The sequence below is a fragment of the Pogoniulus pusillus genome, chromosome 41, assembly GCF_015220805.1.
Source record: "Pogoniulus pusillus isolate bPogPus1 chromosome 41, bPogPus1.pri, whole genome shotgun sequence".
Lineage (NCBI taxonomy): Eukaryota > Metazoa > Chordata > Aves > Piciformes > Lybiidae > Pogoniulus > Pogoniulus pusillus.
This window is the reverse complement of record NC_087304.1, coordinates 1,595,918-1,619,338: the sequence shown is the minus strand read 5'-3', so window position 1 is coordinate 1,619,338 and position 23,421 is coordinate 1,595,918. Positions and strand designations below refer to the sequence as shown.

At 52.9% G+C, this 23,421-nt stretch overlaps 1 protein-coding gene and 1 long non-coding RNA gene across 5 annotated transcripts in view; one reads left to right on the top strand and one right to left on the bottom strand.

Moving 5' to 3' along the window:
* Positions 1–23,421, top strand: part of CPAMD8 (C3 and PZP like alpha-2-macroglobulin domain containing 8) — a 62,313-nt gene that overhangs the window by 31,361 nt on the left and 7,531 nt on the right. For 2 of the 4 annotated variants that reach the window (XM_064175400.1, XM_064175403.1), the window contains 15 exons: positions 2,585–2,666; positions 4,145–4,301; positions 5,215–5,289; positions 6,637–6,802; positions 7,341–7,427; positions 8,287–8,423; positions 9,150–9,305; positions 11,147–11,209; positions 11,563–11,801; positions 13,199–13,286; positions 17,226–17,300; positions 17,955–18,060; positions 18,147–18,257; positions 19,383–19,595; positions 20,554–20,628. In XM_064175400.1, the coding sequence (XP_064031470.1) occupies positions 2,585–2,666; positions 4,145–4,301; positions 5,215–5,289; positions 6,637–6,802; positions 7,341–7,427; positions 8,287–8,423; positions 9,150–9,305; positions 11,147–11,209; positions 11,563–11,801; positions 13,199–13,286; positions 17,226–17,300; positions 17,955–18,060; positions 18,147–18,257; positions 19,383–19,595; positions 20,554–20,628 (1,830 nt within the window). Of the gene's footprint in view, positions 1–2,584; positions 2,667–4,144; positions 4,302–5,214; positions 5,290–6,636; positions 6,803–7,340; positions 7,428–8,286; positions 8,424–9,149; positions 9,306–11,146; positions 11,210–11,562; positions 11,802–13,198; positions 13,287–17,225; positions 17,301–17,954; positions 18,061–18,146; positions 18,258–19,382; positions 19,596–20,553; positions 20,629–23,421 lie in introns of those variants that run through there. The other 2 variants (XM_064175402.1, XM_064175404.1) reach the window with 2 other exon arrangements.
* Positions 6,158–10,278, bottom strand: LOC135192338 (uncharacterized). Its single transcript, XR_010308970.1, has 2 exons — positions 10,049–10,278; positions 6,158–6,625 (listed from the first exon to the last, which is right to left on the bottom strand). It is a non-coding gene; the product is annotated as an uncharacterized LOC135192338 (long non-coding RNA).

Here is a 23,421-nt window from a genome sequence, read left to right as displayed (position 1 = left end):
CCCAAGGGAGGCATCCTGTGTTTGCCCCAGTTTATTCATTCTGCTTATTAATTGATAGTTCTAATCAAGTGTCCCAAGTGAGGCACTCTGTGTTTGCCCTAGTTTATTAATTAGGCTTATTAATTGGTTGTTGTTTGGGTTGTTTTTTTTTCCCCCTTAGGCAGCTTCTTTCTATGTTTAAACATTTCAGAAAGTCGAGGGGAAATACAGGTAGTAAAAAGCAGTGCAGTAAAATTTCTGTGCATTTAGCTTCCCCCCTTTGTTTAAAACTTGCCTTTCTGGTGCCTCAGGCACTGTGTGGCTCTTCTCTGAACCTTCTCTCTATATAGAATCCTAGAAGCAGTCAGGGTTGGAAGGGACCACAAGGATCATCCAGTTCCAATCCCTTTGCCATGGGCAGGGACACCCTACCCTAGATCAAGGGTAGCCAGAAGCAGAAGTTAGTACCCAGGGTAGTTAACATAGAGCCACATAAAAAAAGGCTTTTATCTGCTTTTCAGTGCCCTCTGCTATCTCACTGAGCCACCCCATGCAATCTTGCTTTATCTGGACCAGAGTCCAACAGCCTCAGCACTCGTGTGGGAAGAGCCACTTGCAGAGGAGCTTTATAACCAAATGCACTTCTCAGGACGAGTTAATTCTGAGTCATCCCTGGGCTCAATGAACTCGAAGGGACAAAGCTGTCTTGTGTACGAGTCAGACAGTAGTCATGTCATGAAATCAGAGGTGACAGGATTGGGGGGTTCTCCTCTGACAAGGTAAAGAGCAGCCTGGCAGAGATCTCTTGTGCCCAGCAGCAGGAGCCCAGCACTGCTTCCTCCGCCTGGCTGCAGCCACTGCAGCTCTGGGGTTTGTGCTTGCTGGCAGCAGAAGGACAAAGGCAGGTTTTTAACAGCCTGGCTCAGTGTTTCCTTTGCACTAATATTTGCTTTGGTTTCTCTTTGTGAATTCCAAGCCTGCCACCTTCCTGGCTGCAAACTCTGGCTCCTAATCAACCCTTACAGAGTCACAGAATGTCAGGGGCTGGAAGGGACCTCCAAAGCTCATCCAACCCAGCCCCTGCCAGAGCAGCAGCACCCAGAGCAGAGCCCACAGGAACACATCCAGGCAGGGTTTGAATATCTCAAGAGAGGGAGACTCCACAACCCCCCTGGGCAGCCTGTGCCAGGCTCTGTCACCCTCACAGGGAAAAAAATCCCTCCTCATGTTTAAATGAAACTTCCTCTGCCTCAGCTTCCACCACTGCCCCTTGGCCTGGCACTGGCATCACCCAGCAGAGCCTGGCTGCAGCCTCCTGGCACTCACCTTTACCTATTGATAACCACTGCTGAGGTCACCTCTCAGCTCCTCCTCTCCCAGCAGCAAGCCCCAGCTTCCTCAGGCTCTCCTCCTAACAGAGCTGTTCCATTCCCTTCATCACCTTTGTGGCTCTGCACTGGACTCTCTCGAGCAGTTCTATGTCCCTCTTGAACCAGAGGGGGTGGGGGTGGGGGGGGGGCAGAACTGGACACAGTATTCCAGATGCAGCCTCAGCAGGGCAGAGTAGAGGGGCAGGAGAACCTCTCTCAACCTACTAGCCACAGCTCTTCAATTCCACCCCAGAATGGCTTTGGCCCTCCTGGCCCCCAGAGCACATTGCTGGGAGAAGAGAAGAAATCCTCAGGAGTTTTAAGCTTCTCTGAGTTTATCTGAGCCCTGCCAAGCATGAGGTTTAGACAGCAAAGGCTCTTTGCTCGCTCTGGAAGGCTGCTGTGACTTCTCAGGTCAGAAGACTCCTTCACCCCTTGGTTATCTGTCATTAAGTGCTGATCCCTCACAGTTCCCAGATACATCCTGGTCTTTGGGAGTGGCCTGGGCTAAACTAGTCAGTATTTATCACAGAATGGTTTAGGTTGGAAGGGACCTCAAAGCTCAGCCAGTTCCAACCCCCTGCCATAGGCAGGGACACCTCCCACTGGAACAGGTTGCCCGAGGCCTCATCCAACCTGGCCTTGAACACCTCCAGGGAGGGAGCAGCCACAGCCTCCCTGGGCAACCTGTGCCTCACCAAATTGTCCCACTTGTCTACAGTGCAGTTGCAGAGAATCATAGAATCAACCAGGTTGGAAGAGACCTCGAAGCTCATCCAGCCCAACCTATCCCCCAGCCCCATCCAGTCAACCAGACCATGGCACTAAGTGCCTCATCCAGGCTTTGCTTGAACACCTCCAGAGACGGTGCCTCCACCACCTCCCTGGGCAGCCCATTCCAATGCCAATCACTCTCTCTGTGTAGAACTTCCTCCTAAGAAGCAGCTGAACAGGTGAAAACAGGACAGGTGAACCTCTCCAGCTTTGTGCCCACTCCTTTCAGTGCTTGGACTCACTGAAGATCCCAGAATCCCAGCATGGGAGGCGTTGGAAGGCACCTCTGGAGATCATCCAGCCCAACCCCCTCCTGAGGGCTTAGCTCCAGAGCAAAGAGGTTGCCCCAGGCAGCAGAATCTCTTCCACGGGTGCCAGATGAGCTGAGGCTTCCCTCACTTTGCATGTTTGGGTTTCTGTGTGAGGATCTGTGGACTCCCCACATGCTTTGTGACCCGCAGGCTACCAGCGGCAGCTGACCTACAGGAGGCAGGATGGGTCCTACAGTGCTTTTGGAGAGAGGGACTCCTCGGGCAGCATGTGGTGAGTGGCTCTTTGAGACAGAGGTCGAAAATGCAGGGTTTGCTAAAGGGAGAAAGCACTCCAGGGGCAAGGAGAGAGGAGTCCTTGTCCGGCTTCCAGCATGGCATCACACGACAGAGGAGAGAAGCGATGCTCCGTGACCGTGGAGCTGCCAATGCAGTGCTGCTGAGTGTTCAGGCTGGCTGGTAGGTGTGTTCCAGGTGCTTCCAGGTGCAGGGGCAGGTAAGGGGGGGGGGGGGTCCTATGCCCAAGCTTTAGGCACAGAAGCTGTAGTTAAAGATCATATTTGGTCAGCTGGGATTGGAGTAGCAGTCTCTGAGGCATTTAAGCACCTAATCTCACGAGTGAACAGAACTCCACCAGAAGCATGTGCAGAGAACTCTGCTTCTCTAGCAGCTGAAGAGACTTTTACCAGGTAGTTACAAAGCCCACACCAAAACCAGTCCTCCCAAACCCCCAGAGAAGTCTTTCTCCCAAGTGCTTTATAGATCCCTTCTTGAGAGGAGTGGATTCATGCCCTGAGAATTGGAGAGCAAGAGGCAGTATGCAAGGCAGAGGCAATATGAGAGCCAGAAAACACCCAGCTGAGGAGTCAGCTCATCCTGCTGACCTCTCTCATAGGAGACCATGGCCCCTAAGGTGGTACCTTGCATCCCCTCACCTTGCAGCACCTTGCTCAGGTGTGGTAGATTCTTGTCCTCAGTAATTCATTTGTGTTGTCATTTGGCTTCTCCTCCTGCTCTGCATTTTGCTTTAAACTGATTTTCTTCATGAGCTCATCTGAGGGGAAGGACCACTCCTGTGATGCTGTGTCCGAGGCAGGGAACTTTTATCTCGGATCTGGCATCTCTCAGTCCCTAGATGTGAAGTGTGGTGACACAGAATTACTCAACCCTTGAAACATCCCCTGCCAGGCAGTGTGCTTTCTACCCTCCCATTCCTCAGAGGCCTGTAAAGTGAATGAGTCAATCTCCCAGAGCTGGCAGAGCTCACACTTGCTGCATGTCAGAGCTTTATAATTCCAGAAACACTCCTGTGGCTTTATTAAGCCTTTGTCCTCTGTCAAGCCTAACACAGGCTCAGACTTGAGCACTGGGGCTGGATTTCTGGTTTAGCTCAGGCTAGCAGAATTGGGGAAGTGACTCTAGAATAATTCCTTCTTTCTAAGGACATTGATGCTGAAGTTAAAACCTTTAACAACTGAGTAGCAGATGAGCATCCCTAAAGGGGAACTGAGCTCAGGGTGTGCCATAACTAAGACAAAGATCTCTTCCAGTCACACTTCTCCATTTGCCCCCACTCTTGCCCAGAAGCATGGACACTGCTTTCAGCACCAGCAATGTCTTTAACAGTGTTCAGTGTTTCCCCAAGAAGATTTTTTTCTTTACCACTTGTGCCCTCTCAGAATGTTTCTCTCCCCTCACTGATGCATCATTCTGATTTTTAACTCAGTAAAAGTGCTCAATTCACCTTTGCAGGCTAACAGCTTTTGTCCTCAAGTCCTTTGCCCAGTCTCGAGGGTTTATTTTCATCGATCCAAAAGAACTGACAGCTGCCAAGGACTGGATCATCCAGCACCAGAAAGAAGATGGCTCTTTCCCTGCTATGGGCAGGATACTAAACAAGGACATTCAGGTAAAGGCTGTAGAGACTCACATCCTGCAAGAAGTGTCGGATGGAGGGAACTACAGACCTGTCAGCCTGACCTCAGTGCCAGGGAAACTGAAGGAGCAGGTTGTCTTGGGGGCAATAACTGCACACCTGAGGGATGGCCAAGGGCTCAGGTCCAGCCAACATGGATTTAGGAAGGGCAGATCCTGCCTCTCCAACCTGATCTCCTTCTATGATCAGGTGACCCACTTGGTGGGTGTGAGGCCTGTGGATGTGGTCTGTATGGACTTCAGCAAGGCCTTTGACACTGTCCCCCACAGCAAACTGCTGGCTCAGCTGTCAGCCCATGGCTTGGATGGTAACACTCTGTGCTGGGTTAGGAACTGGCTGGAAGGCTGAGCCCAGAGAGTGGTGGTGAATGGTGCCACATCCAGCTGGCAGCTGTCACTAGTGGTGTCCCTCAGGGATCTGTGCTGGGCCCCATCCTCTTTAACATCTTCATAGATGACCTGGATGAGGGCATGGAGTCAGTCATCAGCAAGTGTGCAGATGACACCAAGCTGGGGGCAGATGTGGCTGGGTTGGAGGGCAGAAGGGCTCTGCAGCAGGACCTTGACCACCTGGACAGATGGGCAGAGTCCAAGAGGATGGAGTTCAATAGCTCCAAGTGCAGGGTGCTGCACTTTGGCCACAACAACCCCATGCAGAGATACAGGCTGGGGTCAGAGTGGCTGGAGAGCAGCCAGACAGAGAGGGATCTGGGGGTGCTGATTGATACCCACCTGAACATGAGCCAGCAGTGTGCCCAGGTGGCCAAGAGAGCCAATGGCATCCTGGCCTGCATCAGGAATGGTGTGGCCAGCAGGAGCAAGAATCCCTTTGTCTGGCATCCTTTCCTCTAGCTCTCATGCGGTGGTTTGTGTTTGTTGTCCTCCAGGGCGGAATCCATGGTAAGATCTCCCTGACAGCTTATGTGGTCGCATCTCTCCTGGAGACAGGCATCACCTCTGAGGTAAGCAAGCTTTGCTGGGGCAGCTGAGCTGCATTCCCCATTTGCCCTGCAGCAGCCGAGGGAAGGAGCAGTGGTGGGCGAGTAGGCCTGCACAGGTGGAACAGAAGGCGAACGCAGCAGGCACAGTTGGTGCTGCAGCAGCTCTTGGTGATCTGCACCTGATAAAAGGGTTGCCACTGGGGCAAACCCCAGAGAGACTTGGAAGGAGGCAGTGCAAGCAGCAGTATCTCTTTGCAGTCACAGAATCTTAGAATGGTCTGGGTCAGAAGGGTCCTTTGAGATCATCCAGTTCCAGCTTCCCTGCCATGGGCAGGGACACCTCCCACAAACCAAGTTGCTCAAAGCCTCACCTAACCTGGCTTTGAGCACTTCCAGGCTTGGAGCATCCACAACTTCTCAGGGCAGCCTGCTCCAGCAGCAGGGACACTCTGGGAACGCTGTAGTTCTCCAAACAAAAGAGCTCCCCAAAGCAAAGAAGCATCTCTGCTTATCTCAGCAGTTCTGGTGGCATCCCTGAAGACCTCGAAGAGTTCAGCCCGTGCTGCTGCTGCAAGCAGCTCCCCCTCAGCCCTCTGTTCTTGTTGGGATGGAAGGCCTTCAGGCTCGTTAAAGGAACATGAGAAACTCCTCCAATGCCCCCAGAGGCACTTTGTGCCTCTCCTTAGCAGCGTCCCCCTCCGAGAAGGGATGCGAGGATCTCGGGGGCTGCTGCGTGGCGAGGCAGCCCCAGCACTTCTCTTCTGTGAGCTGCACTTTCTGTGTAGATCTAAAGCTTTCTGAGAGGAGATCTGCAAGTGTTAGTAACGACCCTAGCTAGGAAATGAGGAAGGGGAAGGTTAGTGCCACAGGGAAATCAAAGGAAACCAAATTGCATCAAGTCCAATTAAATTGTGTCTATAAATTATCAGAGCCACGTTCCTGTGCGGTGAGGTCATTGAGGGAGTTAATAAAACATGTTTGTTGGCTGCAGGGACCCCTGGGAACCTGGGCCTTTATTATCCTCTGGCGTCTGCTAGACGCTCCGGAGTGTGGGCAGCACAATCGCGCAGCGCAGAGCTTGCTTCTGCTCTCCGCAGCTGCTGCCTTGCAGGGACACTCCATGGCTTCGGCTTTAGGGGCCTCAATGCATCTCGGTGTGACTCTAGAGTGCTGCTGCTGTGCTGCTTGCTGCTTTCTCTGGGCTTGTGGTGCCAGGTGTCTCCCCAGAGAAGGAAGGTGCTGGTGCAGCTCTGCGGAGAGCAAATTGCCTCTTTCCTGCCCAGGGGGGGCGTTTAATGAAATAAAGTGATCCTTGCTTCTGAGGCAGGGAGGCTGGTACCATATCTGAGCTCTTTCCCTGGAATATAGGAAGAAAGAGCAGCTGTTGACAAAGCAAAACACTTCTTGGAGTCCAACTTGTACTCAGCAGCAGACCCCTACACCACTGCCCTGAGCGCCTACGCCCTGACGCTGCTGCGCAGCCCCTCGGCAGCCCTGGCGCTGCGGAAGATGAACAGCTTGGCCATCACCCAAGGTATGCTGCTGCTGGGCCTCTGGCACTGCCCCTGCACTGGCAGGCCTCTTGCAGGAGCAAGCAAAAGGCTCCTGCGGCTTGAAGGACACCTTTGAATCTCTGGAAGGGTGAGGTGCTGAGGTGAGGGCTTCCTACAGCACCGTTTGACTTTGGCAGCCCAAAGATTCCCTGCTGCTCTGTAGAGGGCCAAGCAGCTCAGTTCTGCCAATGCAGCTGCTGCTGAGGGGAGGCAGATGCCCCGAGGGCTCTGCTGTGCCTTTGCTCTCGATGTGAGTTTTCCTTGGACCATGGCTCGTTCCTTGCTGTCTGCTGTATTCCACACTCCAAGAATCACCTGATGTGCCACCATGAGCCGCCTTTGTGGTTGCAGGGGGAGCCTCTTGCCCAGGGATGCTTGTCCAAAAGCAGGGACAGTGACATTCAGGGCATGAGTCTGGCCTCTGAGTCGATGCAAAAGCAGAAGGCAGTTCCTCCCGCAGAGGGAGGCTCTGCAGCCCTGCTCTGCTAACCTGCATGTCCCTCTGCACTGTCGTTCCAGACGGGTCCACGCACTGGAGCTTGACAGGAACTCTGGTTACTGACGAAGATACCTTCATGGGATTCAGTGATGGTCTCTCTCAGTCAGGTACTTGTACTGCAAAGCCAGAGCTGAGGGAGCAGGCTGCTGCAGCAGGCCACTGGCTGCCTGCGAGCCAGGGAACTGCTTCTCCAGCACAAGTGTTTGGCTAATGGCAGCCAGGCAGGATCCAGGTGAAAGGAAAACTCAGCAAAGGCAGGTAACATTCTGCTGGAAGGGGCTGTGGTCAGCTAGGTGTGGCCAGGACTGGACTGTCCCCTCAGCCCCAGCTGTCCCACCATTCCTCAGCCCGGTTTTATAGAGAGTGAGTGATACAGAAGAGTGGAAGCCTTGTGGCATTCCATCAGGGAGGAGCCGTTTGAAATGGGAACCTGAGAGAGGTCACATTGAGCTGCTCCCCAGCTGTGCATGTTCAAATGGACATGGGGTCGTGCCCTCACCTTCTGCTGGTGGTCACTGGCATTTCAGCTGGCTTCCAGACTTTGGCTCTCAAAGCCACAGCAACAGTGAATGGGGCTTTAATTTTCAAGTCCCTTCAAGCCACTGCCTCTTGTAAGGCGCTGCAGACGCAGGGGGGATCTGACTGGACACTGCATGAAGAGCTCTAGGGCAGGAATGCAGTATGGAATACAGCAGAGCAGAACTGGAAAGGGAGAAGGGAATTCCCCTGGGATACAGTCCAGTAGAAGTAAAGGTTATTTATTGTGTGGTGGGAATGGTTCACCTTGGAGCAGAGATCTCTCTGGAAGGTGACATGTCCTGGATGCAGACATCTTTTAACTTCATTTTTCTCTTCCTCTGTTTGCTTTTACAAGAGTAGAAGTTCTTGCCTAGGTTTCCACTTCTGGCTGGTGTTTTGGTTGTCAGGTAGTTTTGTAATCAGCTTTTTTTACCTCCTCTCTTTCAGTTGTTTCTGCAGAAGTGGAAATGACATCTTATGCCCTTTTGACGTACACGCTCCTGGGGGACGTGGCCTCTGCACTGCCGGTGGTGAAGTGGCTCTCACAGCAAAGGAATGCACTTGGGGGCTTCTCCTCCACTCAGGTGGGCCTCTGGAGGAGACAGTGTCAGTGCACTTGATTCAGAAAGGGTCAGTGCAGGGTTTCCATCTAGAAATCCTCCCTATGAGGAGAGGCTGAGGGAGCTGGGAGTGTGCAGCCTGCAGAAGAGGAGGCTCAGGGCAGAGCTCATTGCTGCCTGCAGCTGCCTGAAGGGAGGCTGTAGCCAGGTGGGGTTGGGCTCTGCTGCCAGGAAACCAACAACAGAAGAAGGGGACACAGCCTCAAGTTGTGCCAGGGCAGGTTGAGGCTGGATGTTAGGAGGAAGTTGTTGGCAGAGAGAGTGATTGGCATTGGAATGGGCTGCTCAGGGAGGAGGTGGAGTGGCTGTGCCTGGAGGTGTTGAAGCCAAACCTGGATGGGGCACTTAGTGCCATGGTCTGGTTGGTTGGGCAGGGCTGGGTGCTAGGTTGGGCTGGATGAGCTTGGAGGTCTCTTCCAACCTGCTTGATTCTCTGAGTCTAGGCAGAAACTGTTTGCATCCTGCTGAGGAGAAAAACTTCCCAAGTCTCTTTACTGCTTCCTTCTCAAAGTGATAATCTGAGAGCAGCTTGGCTTTGTCCTTGCCAGTGGCAGCAGAACTGGGCAAAACCTGATACTGCTTTGGCTGTCTGAGTTACTCAGGAAGATTGTGCTGCTGCCTGTGCTTGCCTTTAAGTTTACTATGCTCCATATTCCTCACCACTCTGATCTGCCCTCTTGTGATCCCCAGGACACGTGTGTAGCCCTGCAGGCTCTAGCAGAATATGCCATCCTTTCTTACGTTGGAGGAGTCAACCTGACCATTTCTTTGGCTTCTACTAATCTGGACTACCAGGAGACCTTTGAGCTTAACAAGATGAATAAGAAAGTCCTGCAGACAGCAGCGGTAGGTGGCTTCATGGCTGTGCAGCTGTGTTCAGTAAGTGATCTTCTCACTTGCTTCCTGGCATGGGACAAGCAGCAGTGGATGGAAGCTGCAGCACAGGAGGTTGCAGCTCAGCACAAGGGGGAACTTCTTGACAGGAAGGGTCCCAGAGCACTGGCACAGGCTGCCCAGAGAGGTTGTGGAGTGTCCTTGTGTGGAGCCTTTCCAGGCCTGTCTGGATGTGTTCCTGTGTGCCCTGAGCTAGATTGGATGGTCCTGCTCTGGCAGGGGGCTTGGACTGGATGTTCCTTTTGGGTCCCTTCCAACCCCTGACATCCTGTGAGCCTGTGACCTGTATGAGCTGGGCTCAGAACCACAGCTCAGAACACTTCAGTAATGGTAGCAGCACAACTTAGGCCCTGAGATCTTGGGGCTTTTGGGGCATTTCTGGCTGGGCTCTGATACGAAGGAGGCAGCACTCAAAGGAGGTTTTCAGCAAAACTGCCTGTTGTGGAGGCAGGGAATTAATGTGGCCGAGGCAGGAATTGTTATACAAAAATAGAGTTATTTTATTTCCCCAAACCTGCCCCCAGAACTATATATACAAAGACTGATTTAGTTTAATAACAGATTCAGTTGCTTGAGAATATCTACAGGGATGGCATCGAGAATCTGACTGTTTTGGAAGTCAGAAGTTGGAAAAGGCTTTAGCTATTAACTAATAGTGTTTTTCTTACTAATAAAGTTGAGCCAAAATAACTCACGGTCAGGCTGACTTCCTCGGGGTCTGCCTCTCTCCCGTTCCCTTCCAGCAGCTGCAGGTGGACCATTAAGGGTCGTTAGGCTTACAAAGGGTGTCAAGAGGTGAAGCAGTCCTTGAAGCTCTTTCTGTATCCAGGCAGGGTGAGAGGGGGGAGAGAACTGTTGAGAAACGTTCGGTGGAGTGCCATGGGAAAGTGACTCTTTGGTCACCACTACGGTGAGATGGTCAAATCCACTTTATTGCCGTGATGCAGTGACTTGTGTGCACTTCTAACAAGAGGCTGCTCCACCAAGATTGGTTACAGCCAGAGGGTCCAGAGTTACATGTAAGGTGTGCATAGGTTAGCTTAGCACAACACTCTAAGGGTCAGCCTCCCAGACCACCCACTCCAGCCCCTTTGGTTATCAGTCTCTGCCCACTGCAGCTGTGTGTGGGGTGCTCAGCTGTTTACAGCTGGATTTCCTGGGCCAGCTGGCAGCCAAGGACGTTCTCAGCACAGGCTGCTCATGTTTATAAATTTATGTCCTTGACTGGTGAGAAATTCTTCCACAGAGAACTCTCAGGCAAGCACGAAGGCTCAGGCAGTAACGAACCCCAGGCAGGACAAGCTCCAAGGCAGGAACCCCCAAAGGCAGGAAGCCCCCCAGTATTTATACCCTCTCTAGACAAGGGGCAGAGTTACCACTTCCTTAGGTGGGAAAGGCACAGCCAATCCCAGCCCGATTCCAGCGCGGGCACTGCATGGGGCACTCCTCGTGTGGGCAGGACCCCTTTGCTCACCCCCTTCACGCCTGCAGGGCAGCCGAGGGGGGGGGAACCAGGCGGCTTTTCCTCTCCCATTTCAAGCGACACTGAGGGAGAGCAATTTAGGGGCATACAGGACTCCAGGACGCTGCAGTGCCTGATGCTTATGCTAAGATGCTGCTTGGTTTTACCCTTGTTAGATGCAGGTGGCTGGAGGGAGCAAGCTCTGGTGACTGCACTTCTCCAGGCTCCTATACAGCCTGAGAGGTTTTGCAGAGACTAAAGCTGAAATCAATGTTTGTTTCCATTCTGAGCTCCGTGCCTTGTCTGTTTCTTATCTGTGGATTCTCTCCAGATCCCCAGTATCCCAACGGGGCTGTTTGTGAGTGCCAAAGGTGAAGGCTGCTGTCTGATGCAGGTAAGGTTGCCACAGGGCTGGGGGAAGCATGTGAGCAGAGCTCTATACCTTCAGGCTGCTATGTTTTAGTGCTGGGAGGGAAGAGCTGCACTTGGAATTTCTCCCACAGTAATTCTAGGTGGTGTTGCTTTCTTTCATAGAAGTAAATGTGATTGTACTGGGGGGGATTTGCTCTGGCACAGCTTTACCTCTGTGTAAATGTGTGCTAAAGCCTCTATAGCCTCTGTGTCCACCATCAGCTCTCTCTAGAGAGCTCTGGTGTTTGAGCTGATCTTTAGAGAACATTTGTGGATGATATCGAAGGTTGGGACCTAACAAACCCCTCTGATAATGGTTGGTTTGCTCCCCTACAGATTGATGTCACTTACAATGTACCTGATCCTATTGCCAAACCAGCTTTCCAGCTCCTGGTTAACCTGAAGGAGCCAAAGTCAGAGCAGCATCTTCAAGCTCCAAATCCCCTGCGGTCTGTCTCTCCAGATGAGAATCGCTCTGAAGCCTTGCAGAGAGAGAGGGCACTGGTGGATGATGATGACCCAGCCTCAGACCAGGACCATCGGGAGTACAAAGTCATACTGGAGACATGCACCAGGTAGGAGAGCTGCTTGTTGCCATGATTGTAATGTGCTGCCATGAGACTGAACAAGGCCAAGGGCAGGGTTCTATGTTTGGCCACAGCAACCCCAAGCAGTACTATAGGCTGGGGCCAGAGCGGCTGAGAGCAGGCAGGCAGAGAGGGCACTGGGGGTGCTGGCAGAGAGGAGCTGAAGAGGAGGCAGCAGTGCCCAGGTGGGCAGCAGAGCCAATGGCATCCTAGGCTGGCTGAGGAGCAGTGTGGGCAGCAGGACAAGGGAGGTTCTTCTGCCCCTGTGCTCAGCACTGCTCAGGTCACCCCTTGAGTGCTCTGTCCAGGTCTGGGCTCCTCCATTGCAGAGAGATGTTGAGGTGCTGGAGGGTGTTTGGAGAAGGGCAGCAAGGCTGGGGAGGGGCCTGGAGCACAGCCCTGTGAGGTGAGGCTGAGGGAGCTGGGGGGGTGCAGCCTGCAGAAGAGGAGGCTCAGGGCAGAGCTGATTGCTGCCTGCAGCTGCCTGCAGGGAGGCTGTAGCCAGGTGGGGTTGGGCTCTGCTGCCAGGCACCCGGCAACAGAACAAGGGGACACAACCTGAAGTTGTGCCAGGGCAGGTTGAGGCTGGATGTTAGGAGGAAGTTGTTGGCAGAGAGAGTGATTGGCACTGGAATGGGCTGCCCAGGGAAGTGGTGGAGTTGCCATGCACAGAGGGGTTGAAGCCAAGCCTGGCTGGGGCACTGAGTGCCATGGTCTGGTGATTGGCCAGGGCTGGGTGCTAGGTTGGGCTGGCTGAGCTTGGAGCTCTCTTCCAACCTGCCTGATTCTCTGATGTGAGTGTGAGATCTATGGCAAAGGCACTACATGTGCAGAGATGCATTGATGAGCTCTTTAAGTCTCATTGCTCAGCTCCTTGTTGCATGGAAAGAAATTCCATTTTTAAAGGTGGGATGATGCCAAGGCTGCAGCAGTTCCATTTTTAGCCACAGATCCCAAAGCACTTTGCAAAGACATTTGCAGCTCCCTCTCATTTCTAGATTGGGAGACTCAAGTTTCTTCTACTCCAAGGGCTTACTTCCTTTTACCAAGTGCATTTCCTCAGTGGTTAACTGAAAAAGGTAAGCAGCCCCCCCGGGGAGAGCACAGCCTCCCCTCTGCTTTTCTGCCTGGACATCTCCTGCATCTCTGCCCTCTGTGAGTTGTGCTTAAGTTTTGTTGACTAGAGGCAGAGAAGGGGAGTTTGTAAAGCCAAGAGGACAGTGGCTGTCAGCAGCTCCTTCACAGAAGAGTAGATCCTTGTAATTTGTTTCTTTTCCCACTGAAGTTTCAGTTGGTCTCCATCCTGAGCTGTCCATGCACTGCCTGTGGCCTCCAGTCCTGAACTTGGTTTTTGACTCTTCCTCTCTTTTTGTCCCCATGGGAAGGTGGCTGCACTCTGGATCCTCTAACATGGCTGTCCTGGAGGTGCCTCTGTTCTCGGGGTTTCGTGCAGACACTGAGAGCCTAGAGCAGGTAAGCTCCTCCAGCGGGAGTGCAGGGCATGACCTCGGGCCAGCTCCTGCTCTCCCTTGCCAGGGATTCCCTTCGGGGAGCAGGAGGAAGCAAATGCTGTTAGTGTTAGAGCACTGCCCCAAACGATGCAATTAAAAGGGAGAGGAGGGAGGAGCAGGAGATTGCCCTTGTCAAGAAACCATTTCTGTGCGATGAGTGAACAGATGCTGCCAGCAGGGTTAGCAGTGTGCCCTGCATGGCTGAGGCTGAGTCCTGAGCACAGTGCACAGTAACTAAAGCAGAGAGCCTCTTGGAAATGCTGAAGTGAAAATGTGCTCCAACAGGAGCTGTTTATGGCTTCTTAGTGGGCTGTGTTATCTCCAGCATCTGGATTCCATTTGTTTGGAGGCTCCAAGTCTTGGAATTCTTTGCCTTTTTTTTTTTTTTCCCTCTCTCTCTCCCTTCCTCTTTCCCTCTTCTGGGAGCACATCATGTTTAGTGCAGTCCAACGGGAGGTGGACAGAATGTGCCTCTCAGCCAGGCAGCCCTCCAGGCGAGATGAACCCTAACCTTCAGCGTGGCTTTAGGTCTGCTGGAAGCACCGCAGTGTGCGCACTGCTGGGCTTTGTGCTGCAAAGCCTCCTTAAGCGCTGCTTAACTAAAGAGGTGTCAAATCCTTGCATCCTCGGGAGAACTGGCAAAGAACTAAAAACAGTGTTTTGCCTCAAAAAAGAAAGAGATCTCTCTCGTTAAGAACTTTGTCATCGATGTACTGGGAGGGAGAGGGATTTGAGGGAAGGGTTTTAAAGCAGAGTTGTAGTGAGGACCAGGCAGCTGAATTTGACATCCTGGCTTAAGGAGAGGTGCCCATGGCTGGGTCTTCCCCAGGGTCTCACTTGATTTGGCTAATTTGGAGTATAAACACCACTGCATTTTCTGGGAGATGAGATGAATGTGTTCCTCTTCAGGAGCTTACAAGCCCTACCAAAAGCTGCTGTTAGAGAAGCTGGCTTGGGAGTCCCCGGGCAGGGACTGGCAGCCTTGCCCTGCCAGGGAGCTGTGCTGTATCCCACAGGGGGGAGCTGATTTGTATCAGTAGCTGCCTGGTCGGAGCTGTGTTTGCAGATGCGAGTGTGTGAAATGTCAGCCTCTGCTTGCCTGCTGGCCTTTGAGGCTGACACTGTTGTGTTCAGCAAGCTGCTGGCAGAGCTGAGAGTTTCCAGGCTGAGAGTCCCAAGAAGGTCCTGAGTGCTCCTGAAGGGCACTGCACAGCCTCTGTCATTTCAGTCCTTTTCTTGCCGAGGCAGCTATGCTCTGCTGTGAGCCCTGTTTATGTGGCTGGGTCGAGCTGGTGTCCCAGATCAAGGCCTGCAAACCAAACACTTCTCTCTGCAGGTAGTTATTGCTAAAAGGCTGCTCCATGCAGCAGTCTGCTCCTGCATTGGCTTGCACTAAGCTGTGCTCAGGGCTCCTTGTGTGTGTTCAGAGCAGTGGAAGCACTGAAGATGCTGATGAGCATCTGGTGGACGCTGGGATATGCTCCCTACATGGAAGCTCAGATTCTAGCTCTCCAGTGAACCACCTCTATAATGCCTCACAGCACTTCAGTCTGCAGGATCTCTTATGCTCTTTCACCTGCCATAGAGTTGCCACGACCCCTGTGCTCTGCACTGTCAGCTTGCCTCTGTTTGGTTTCTTGTGGCCTCAGAAGCCCTGGGCATAGAATCAGCAGCTGGTTTGTCTTCCTTTGTCCCACTCAATGGAAAAAGGAGCTGATAACTGGGAAGGCTGAGCTCCTGCAGTATGGAGATGATCCAAGTTAGGTCCTCAGAAGGATGTCCTGTGCTTCATGCCTGCTGGCTTCTTCACTGCTCCTAAGGCACAAAAGAAGTTGGTTCAAACCCCACCATTGTGAAAGTTGTTTGGGCAACAAGACTGTGGAGTTTGTGCCTTGACTGGGAGAGAGGATTTTGTGCTTGGGATTGTAGAACACAGGAAATTTCACCTCAACATGAGGAGAAACTTCTTTAGTGTGGGAGTGCTGGAGGCCTGGAGCAGGCTGCCCAGAGAGATTGTGGAGTCTCCTTCTCTGGAGCCATTCCAACTCTGCTTGGCCACTGTGACAACTCCGCTTGGCCACTTGGACAAGCTGCTGTGGTTGCCTCTGCTTTAGCAGAGGGTTGGGCTGGATGAGCTCCAGAGGTGCCTTCCAACCCCCACTGTGCTGGGATTCTGGGATTCAGTACTGGGCAGTCTATTCCTATACCCAAAGCTGAATTACTTCCTTTGGGCAGTTGGAGATTCTTCTCAATTGGGAAGGATATTGCATCCTCAGGAGGGAATGTTCCCCCTGGAGAGCTGAATTCCATCCTTCTGATTGCAGAAAATGAAATGCAAGGACAAAGCTCAAGCGTGGTAGGCAGTGAAGGTGGAGGTACAACCCCTGTGATTTACTCAGAGCTTTCAAATGTGCCTCCAAACCGTGCTGGCAAAAGTGAGATTCTTGCACTGGAGCCCCAGTGCCAGCTCTGTCCCCTGGCGTGGCTGCCATCTCCAGCAAAGACGAGTGCTGCAACGCCCACTGCTGCAGCGCCTTGGCACCACAGCCGTTCCCCTGCCCGGTGAGCAGGGGCAGGGCTGTAACCTCCCTCCCTGGCTCTCGTTCGCCCTGCCAGGGCAGCAGGGCTCACCTGCACTGCTGGCAGCACCTCCACTGCTGCCCCCCCCGCCGTGCAGCCACAAATCCTCCTAATAACGCTGGGTGTCGACAAGGTCAGGAGGTCACCACAGGCTGCTGTACATCAAACCTCACCAGAGAAACGCAATTTTAGCTGAGCTGAGCATTTCCCGGTGGCGCCAGCCCCTCGGAGCCCTCATAAAAGGGCTGTCTGTAGCCATCTACTGCTGAGCCGTAGCAGCCACCACCAGGCTCCTAAAATTATAAGGACAAATTAAATTGGCCCTTTCCAGGTTGCGTGGGACTTGAAGACCTGCTCCTCGGCTCCTTAGAGCCAGGGCAGGAAGCTGCGCGCAGGCTCCCGCAGCTGGCAGCTCTGCGCCGCAGCAGCGCACGCCGAGAGCTGCTGGTCGCAGGTCTGGCAGCCTTCAGAGGTGCTTTTTGCCTCGTGTCCTTCTTTCTAGCGTGGAGTGAAAGTCAGGCTTTGTCCTCCTTCCCACAGGGTTTGCATTCTAAGATGTCAAAATGCCTTAGGAATGTTAAAACAGCCAAAGCAGCACCACCAAAGCTGAGGAATCTTCACCCTGCGGCACAAAGGGATCCTCCTCTGACCCAGCTTGGAAAGCAGAGTTAAAGTGCCTGCTTTGGCCCTTACGCTGCTCCCCAGACTGGGATTAAAACTCAAGAGCCGTTTCCCACAGCCCTTCACCCTCCCCAGCCTCTGGAGCCAGTGTTTTCCACACGATGGATGTCTCCTGAGTGCAGTTTACCCAGTGGCTGCTGGCCTGGACGCAGCAAGGCAGCCGCTAGCAGAGCCAGGTGCGGGCACTCCAGGCACAGAGTGTCACGGGAGGAGCTCCTCTGGAGGTTTAATTGATAGAAGTCTGTAGAATTCTGACAGACTCCAGCATTTAGATTTTGGTGGAGATTCAGTAGCTACATAGAGAGGGGATTCTGCCTTTTCTCTCTGCTTTGAGACCTCACCTGCAGGGCTGTGTCCAGCTCTGGGACCCTCAACACAAGAGAACATGGAACCTGCTGGAGAGGGTCCAGAGGAGGCCACAAAGATGATCTAAGGGCTGGAGCACCTCAGCTATGAGGACAGGCCAAAAGTTGGGATGGTTCAGTCTGGAGGAGAGAAGGCTCTAGGGAGACCTTAGAGCAGCCTGTCAGTACCTGAAGGGGGTACAGGAGAGCTGGGGAGGGACTAAAATCTTTCTTCTCTCATTTCCAACCGGTTGCTTTGGGAGGAGATGAAACTAAAACTGTTGCATTTTCCCCAGTTGTTGATGAACAAGCAGATTGGATTGAAAAGATATGAAGTGGATGGAAGAAAAGTCCTGTTTTATTTTGATGAGGTAATGACTTTGGGGGTTATAATTCTGTTGCTCTTCAATCAAAGGCAAATGCCCAGTGGCTCGGGCATCTATGCCACGTGGTGGTGGTAGCTCACAGATGAGGATTTACCATGCAGTTGTAACTGCCCTGAGCCTCTTTTGGGACAGGGAGGTGTGGTGGGTTTAGTGGAAACTAAAGGTTTGGCAGAGGCAGGTGATTAGCTTCAAGCCCATAGAGAATCTCTGGGAGGTGTCACTTAGTCCTCACCTCAAGATAATTTCCCCTTCAGGCACAACCAACAGGGCTAAAATGTAGGCTAATTCAGATCTCCAAGCACACACCTGAGAATGGAAGATGAGATCTCTCCTGGCTTGGCCATCAGCAGTAGCAGGCTGGCTGCTGACAGGAGGGGTGTTAGGAAAGGCCAAGAACCCAGCTGGGGTCTCAGGTTTGAGTTTCCCATGTCACTGTGCAGCAGGGGTGTGCTTTGGAGGTCAGCAAGGCATCGCCTTTGAATTCATCCAGATTGGATTTTGTTCATGATCTTAGTGTTGGAGGGGTCCTCATCCTCCTCAGGTGTTCAGCAATGTGTTGCACCAGGGCCACACAGGCACATTTGTGTGCCTGCAAGTGCAGGTTTGGCTACAGTCAGCCCTTGGCATCGTTTCACGCAGATCCCCAGCCAGTGCATGACCTGTGTGAAGTTCCAGGCTTTCAGAGAGCACATAGTTGGGAAAACAGCTCCTGTTCCTATCAAAGTCTATGACTACTATGAGCCAGGTATGTGCCTCTTTGCTTTTTGACTTTGGGCAGCAGTAGAGCTGTGGGCACAAGGCTCAGCTGTGGTTTCTTCCTCTGGTCTGCAGCTTTCGAAGCCACTCGCTTCTACAACGTGAGTGAGAACAGTCCCTTGGCTCGGGAGCTCTGCGATGGGCCAACCTGCAACGAGGTGGAGAGCTCAGCTAGCCAGTGGGTTGGTAAGTTCCACCAAAGCCAAACAGAGTTGTTGGAAAACGGAGCCCACAAACTTTCTAGGAGTTTGGAGCTCAGAATTACCATTGGAAGGATGCTCTGTTTCAGCCTGGGTTAGTGGAGGCTTTACAGCGGTTTGTGGGACAGCAGCACTAAACTGGTGGCAGCCAAAAGTCTGCTCTTCAGTCACCAAAGTGACTTTTCTTTGCTTCAGAGACAGGACAGAATGTGGAACTTGGGAAATACCTGCACAGGTGAGATGAGTTAATAGACTCTAGGTTGGATGGGGCATTGAGAGAGCTGGGGGTGCACAGCCTGCAGAAGGGGAGGCTCAGGGCAGAGTTCATTGCTGTCTGCAACTACCTGAAGGGAGGCTGTAGCCAGGTGGGGTTGGGCTCTGCTGCCATGAAACCAACAACAGAAGAAGGGGACACAGCCTCAAGCTGTGCCAGAGGAGGTTCAGGATGGGTGTTAGGAGGAAGCTGTTGTCAGAGAGAGTGATTGGCATTGGAATGGGCTGCCCAGGGAGGTGGTGGAGTCGCTGTGGCTGGAGGTGTTGAAGCCAAGCCTGGCTGGGGCACTGAGTGCCATGGTCTGGTGATTGAACAGGACTGGGTGCTAGGTTGGGCTGGCTGAGCTTGGAGCTCTCTCCCAACCTGCTTGATTCTATGATTCTATGACCTGTTCTAGTGGGAGGTGGCAGGGGATTAGAACTAGATGATCCTTGAGGTCTCTTCCAACCTAAACCATTCAATGATGTGAGGCTAAAAACTCTTTCAAATGCAGTTTGGGTTTCTTTCTTTACAATAATCTTGCAGTAGAGGTGCACAGAGAGCTGGAGGAAGTTGGAGCACTTCCATGTATCATTGGAAGAGTGACTTGCCCCAGAAACTGCACATTGCTTTCTGTCCTCCAGCTCATACAAATCAGTTGCCTTATCCTAGCATCTGGGATCTGCTGCAGCATGGCTCTGCCAGAAAGCTTCACTCTCACCAAGTTTGTAAATCCCTAACAGAAGTCTTAGGGGATTCAGTGTGAAAATGCACATCAGAAGGATGTTGCTACTCCACCTCCCCCCCGCCCCATGCTGTGTGAGAATATTGCTGTGGGTGTTTTTGTTTGCTTTTCAGGCTTTGTCCACTCTGGGCCATGCAATAACGTTTTTGGCTGCTTGGAGGATGAGTATTTTGAGCAGTGCCTGTGTTCACGAGACTGTGGCTATGATGGGGAGCCTGTCTGTGGATCAGATGGACAGATCTACCCTAACCACTGCCAGATGGAAGTAGCATCGTGCAGGAATAACACCAGGATAGAGCAGATGCCCATGTCCCAGTGTTCTGCCTGTAGGTTTCATTCACTGCCCTCTTCTCTCACCACCTAGCTGCAGAACGCAATCAGTGCTAATTGTGTAGGTGCGGCAGGGAAGGAGAACTCAAAACCTCCTGGGTGTTGTTTTGCTGCTCATACTCCAGGGGCTCAAGTTAGCAGAGCAGCTGCCTTCCTGCTTGGCTCAGAGGAACTGTGTAACCTTCTACCCGGGTCAACCTGAGGCAGAATTAGTGCTCCTGCTTTATCTGCACTGCACAGTCCCAGGCAGAACCAACAGCCATGAGCTGTAGCATTCTTCGGGGGTCCTGCAGGGGCTTCCAAGATGTGCAGGGTAGAAGCTCTGCCCCTATGCTCAGTGCTGCTCAGGCCACACCTCGAGTGCTGTGTCCAGCTCTGGGCCCCTTAGTTTAAGAAAGATGCTGAGGTGCTGGAAGGTGCCCAGAGAAGGGCAGCAAGGCTGGGGAGGGGCCTGGAGCACAGCCCTGTGAGGAGAGGCTGAGGGAGCTGGGGGGGTGCAGCCTGCAGAAGAGGAGGCTCAGGGCAGAGCTCATTGCTGCTTGCAGCTCCTTGAAGGGAGATTGTAGCCAGGTGGGGTTGGGCTCTGCTGCCAGGCAGCCAGGGCCAGAACAAGAGGACACAGCCTCAAGCTGTGCCAGGGCAGGGTCAGGTTGGATGTTAGGAAGAGATTCTTCAGAGCAAAAGAGATTGGCATTGGGATGGGCTGCCCAGGGAGGTGGTGGAGTCCCCATCCCTGGGGGGGTTTAAGAGGAGGCTGCATGAGGCACTTAGTGCCATGGGTTAGTTAACTAGCAGGGTTAGGTGCTAGGTTGGACTTGATGATCCTAGAGGTCTTTTCCAGCCTGCTTAACTCTGTGCTTCTGTGATTCTGACTCTGCCACCTGTGGAAGTGCAAACATTTTTCTAGACACTGATTGCCACATTTTATGACCAATGCATTTCTCCTCTTTGCAGCTAAGAATGCACCAGAAGAAAGGGAGACACAATCTCACACTGCTGAGCAACCCAGTGCTCAAAAGACTGCAGCAGGTACCCTCACACCTTTGCATTTACCCAGGGCCTTTTGCTTTACCCAAGCTGAAGCTTATCCTGTCACTGTATCAAAGGGCCTGTGGCTCTTCAGCACACTCGAGGTGCTGAATATCTTCATCTGTTAGAAAAGAGAGAGCATTCAGAAATGTGAGAGTGTCAAAGGCACTTAGGGTGCTAACTTCAACGACCCTCCTAGCCCTTTCCTGTCAGGAGACCTTGCACCATACCTGCTCTGTGCAGTGAGCAGGCAAGGGTTAGGTATTTGTCTGCAGAAGTGGAGTGAGCCTCGGTATGATTGATCAGGACTCTCTCTGTGGTCTTTACTTCACTACGAAGCTGGAAAGCAGGCTGATGTAATGAGTGCCACCAAACAACTGCACTGGACTTGCCTTCAGTTGTGGGCTTACTGCCTTCAGTTTCAGGCTCCCCAGTTGAAGAGGGACAGGGATCTGCTGGAGAGAGCCCAAGGGAGGACTGGGAGGATGCTGAGGGGACTGGAGCACTGCCTGAGGAGGAGAGGCTGAGGGGACCTGGGGCTGAGAGTCTGGAGAAGAGAAGACTGAGAGGGGATTGAATCAATGCTTATCAATATCTGAGGGCTGGGAGTCAGGAGGGGGGGACAGGCTCTGCTCACTGCTCCCTGGCACAGGACAAGCAGCAATGGATGGAAGCTGCAGCACAGGAGGTTCCAGCTCAACACGAGAGGGAACTTCTTGCCTGTAATGGTCCCAGAGCACTGGCACAGGCTGCTCAGGGAGGTTGTGGAGTCTCCTTGTGTGGAGCCTTTCCAGGCCTGTCTGGATGTGTTCCTGTGTGCCCTGTCCTGCTCTGGCAGGGAGCTTGAACTGGATGATCTCTTTAAGTCCCTTCCAACCCCTGACATCCTGTGAGCCTGTGTTGTGACATCAAGCCCACACCAGTGCAAGAACTAGAGGCCAGGTGGATTGACTTGGTCTTTAGCAGTCCTGTGCACAAGTGGAGCACAGGACTTGATTCTCTCAGAGCCTCTGCTTGGAACAGCCTTAGTGAGCACAAACACTTCAGGTCAGTAGCTGGAGTCACCAGGAATTTGGCTGCCTCTTTTATTTGGTGCTCATGTTCCTGTGCTTCTTTCCAAGACCCACTTTGAGCTTGCTGGTGGTTCACAATAGCTCTCCCCAGGGAGCAGCAGGGTCAATGGAACAGTTTGTTTCGTGGTGTTTCTAGTCAATAAACTGGACTAGATTTTTCCTGGCTGCTTTCCACTCATTAATTTCCCCCTGGCTTCCAACTGCCCCAGCAAGTTGGTAAAATAAGTCAACTCTTGAAGAGTCTTCACCCTCTGCCCTTTCTGTGCACCAGAGTTCAGACTAGCACATGTCCAGCATGACAGGCACCCTCCCCTTCTTTGCCCTTCCTCTGCTCTACAGAAGCTGACAGGCACTTGTCTTAGGAAGGTGAGGGGCATGGAGAACCTTCTCCTAGGATTATTGCACCTCTGTTGTGAGGCCAGACTGGGAGAGTTGGGGTTGTTCAGGTCTGGGGAAGAGAAGGTCCCAAGGAGAGCTTCTAGTGGCCTTTCAGTGCTGAAAGGACCTGATAAGAAAACCAGGGACAGACATTTTTTATCAGGGACAGAACAAGGAGGTGGTGGTTTGAAGCTAAAAGAGGGAGATTGAGACTGGAGAGAAGGAAGAAATGTTTCACACTGAGGGTGATGACCTCTCAAGAAAGATGTTGAGGTGCTGGAATATGTCCAGAGCAGGGCAGCAAGGCTGGGCAGGGGCCTGGAGCACAGCCCTGTGAGGAGAGGCTGAGGGAGCTGAGGGTGTGCAGCCTGCAGCAGAGGAGGCTCAGGGCAGAGCTCATTGCTGTCTGCAGCTGCCTGCAGGGAGGTTGTGACCCTTCTGCTAGGCAACCAGCAACAGAATGAGGGGACACAGCCTCAAGCTGTGGCAGAGCAGGCTCAGGCTGGATGTTAGGAAGAAGTTCTACACAGAAGCACAGAGTTAACCAGGTTGAGAAAGACCTCTAGGATCATCCAGTCCAACCTAGCACCTAACCCTGCTAGTTAACTAACCCATGGCACTAAGTGCCCCATTCAGCCTCCTCTTAAACATCTCCAGGGATAGGGACTCCACCACCTCCCTGGGCAGCCCATCCCAATGCCAATCGTTCTCACTGCCAACAACTTCTTCCTCCTAACATCCAGCCTAGACCTGCCCTGGCACAACTTCAGGCTGTGTCCCCTTGTTCTGTCCCTGGGTGCCTGGCAGCAGAGCCCAACCCCACCTGGCTACAGCCTCCCTGCAGGCAGCTGCAAGCAGCAATGAGCTCTGCCCTGAGCCTCCTCTTCTGCAGGCTGCACACCCCCAGCTCCCTCAGCCTCTCCTCACAGGGCTGTGCCCCAGCCCCTCCCCAGCCTTGCTGCCCTTCTCTGGGCACCTTCCAGCACCTCAGCATCTTTCTTAAATCAAGAGATTGGCATTGGAATGTGCTGGCTGGGGAGGTGGAGTCACCACCCCTGGAGGTGTTTAAGAGGAGGCTGCAGTGCCATGGGTTAATTAGGAGGGTTAGGTGCTAGGTTGGACTCAATGATCCTAGAGGCCTTTCCCAGCCTGGTTAACTCTGTGATTCTGTGCTGACATCCTGGCCCAGGCTGCCCAGAGAAGTGGGAGATGCCTCATCCCTGGACACATTCAAGGTCAGACTTGATGTGGCTCTGAGCACTCTGCTCTAGCTGGGGATGTCCCTGCTGACTGCAGGGGAGCTGAACTAGCTGACCCCCGGAGGTCTTTTCCAGCTCACTGC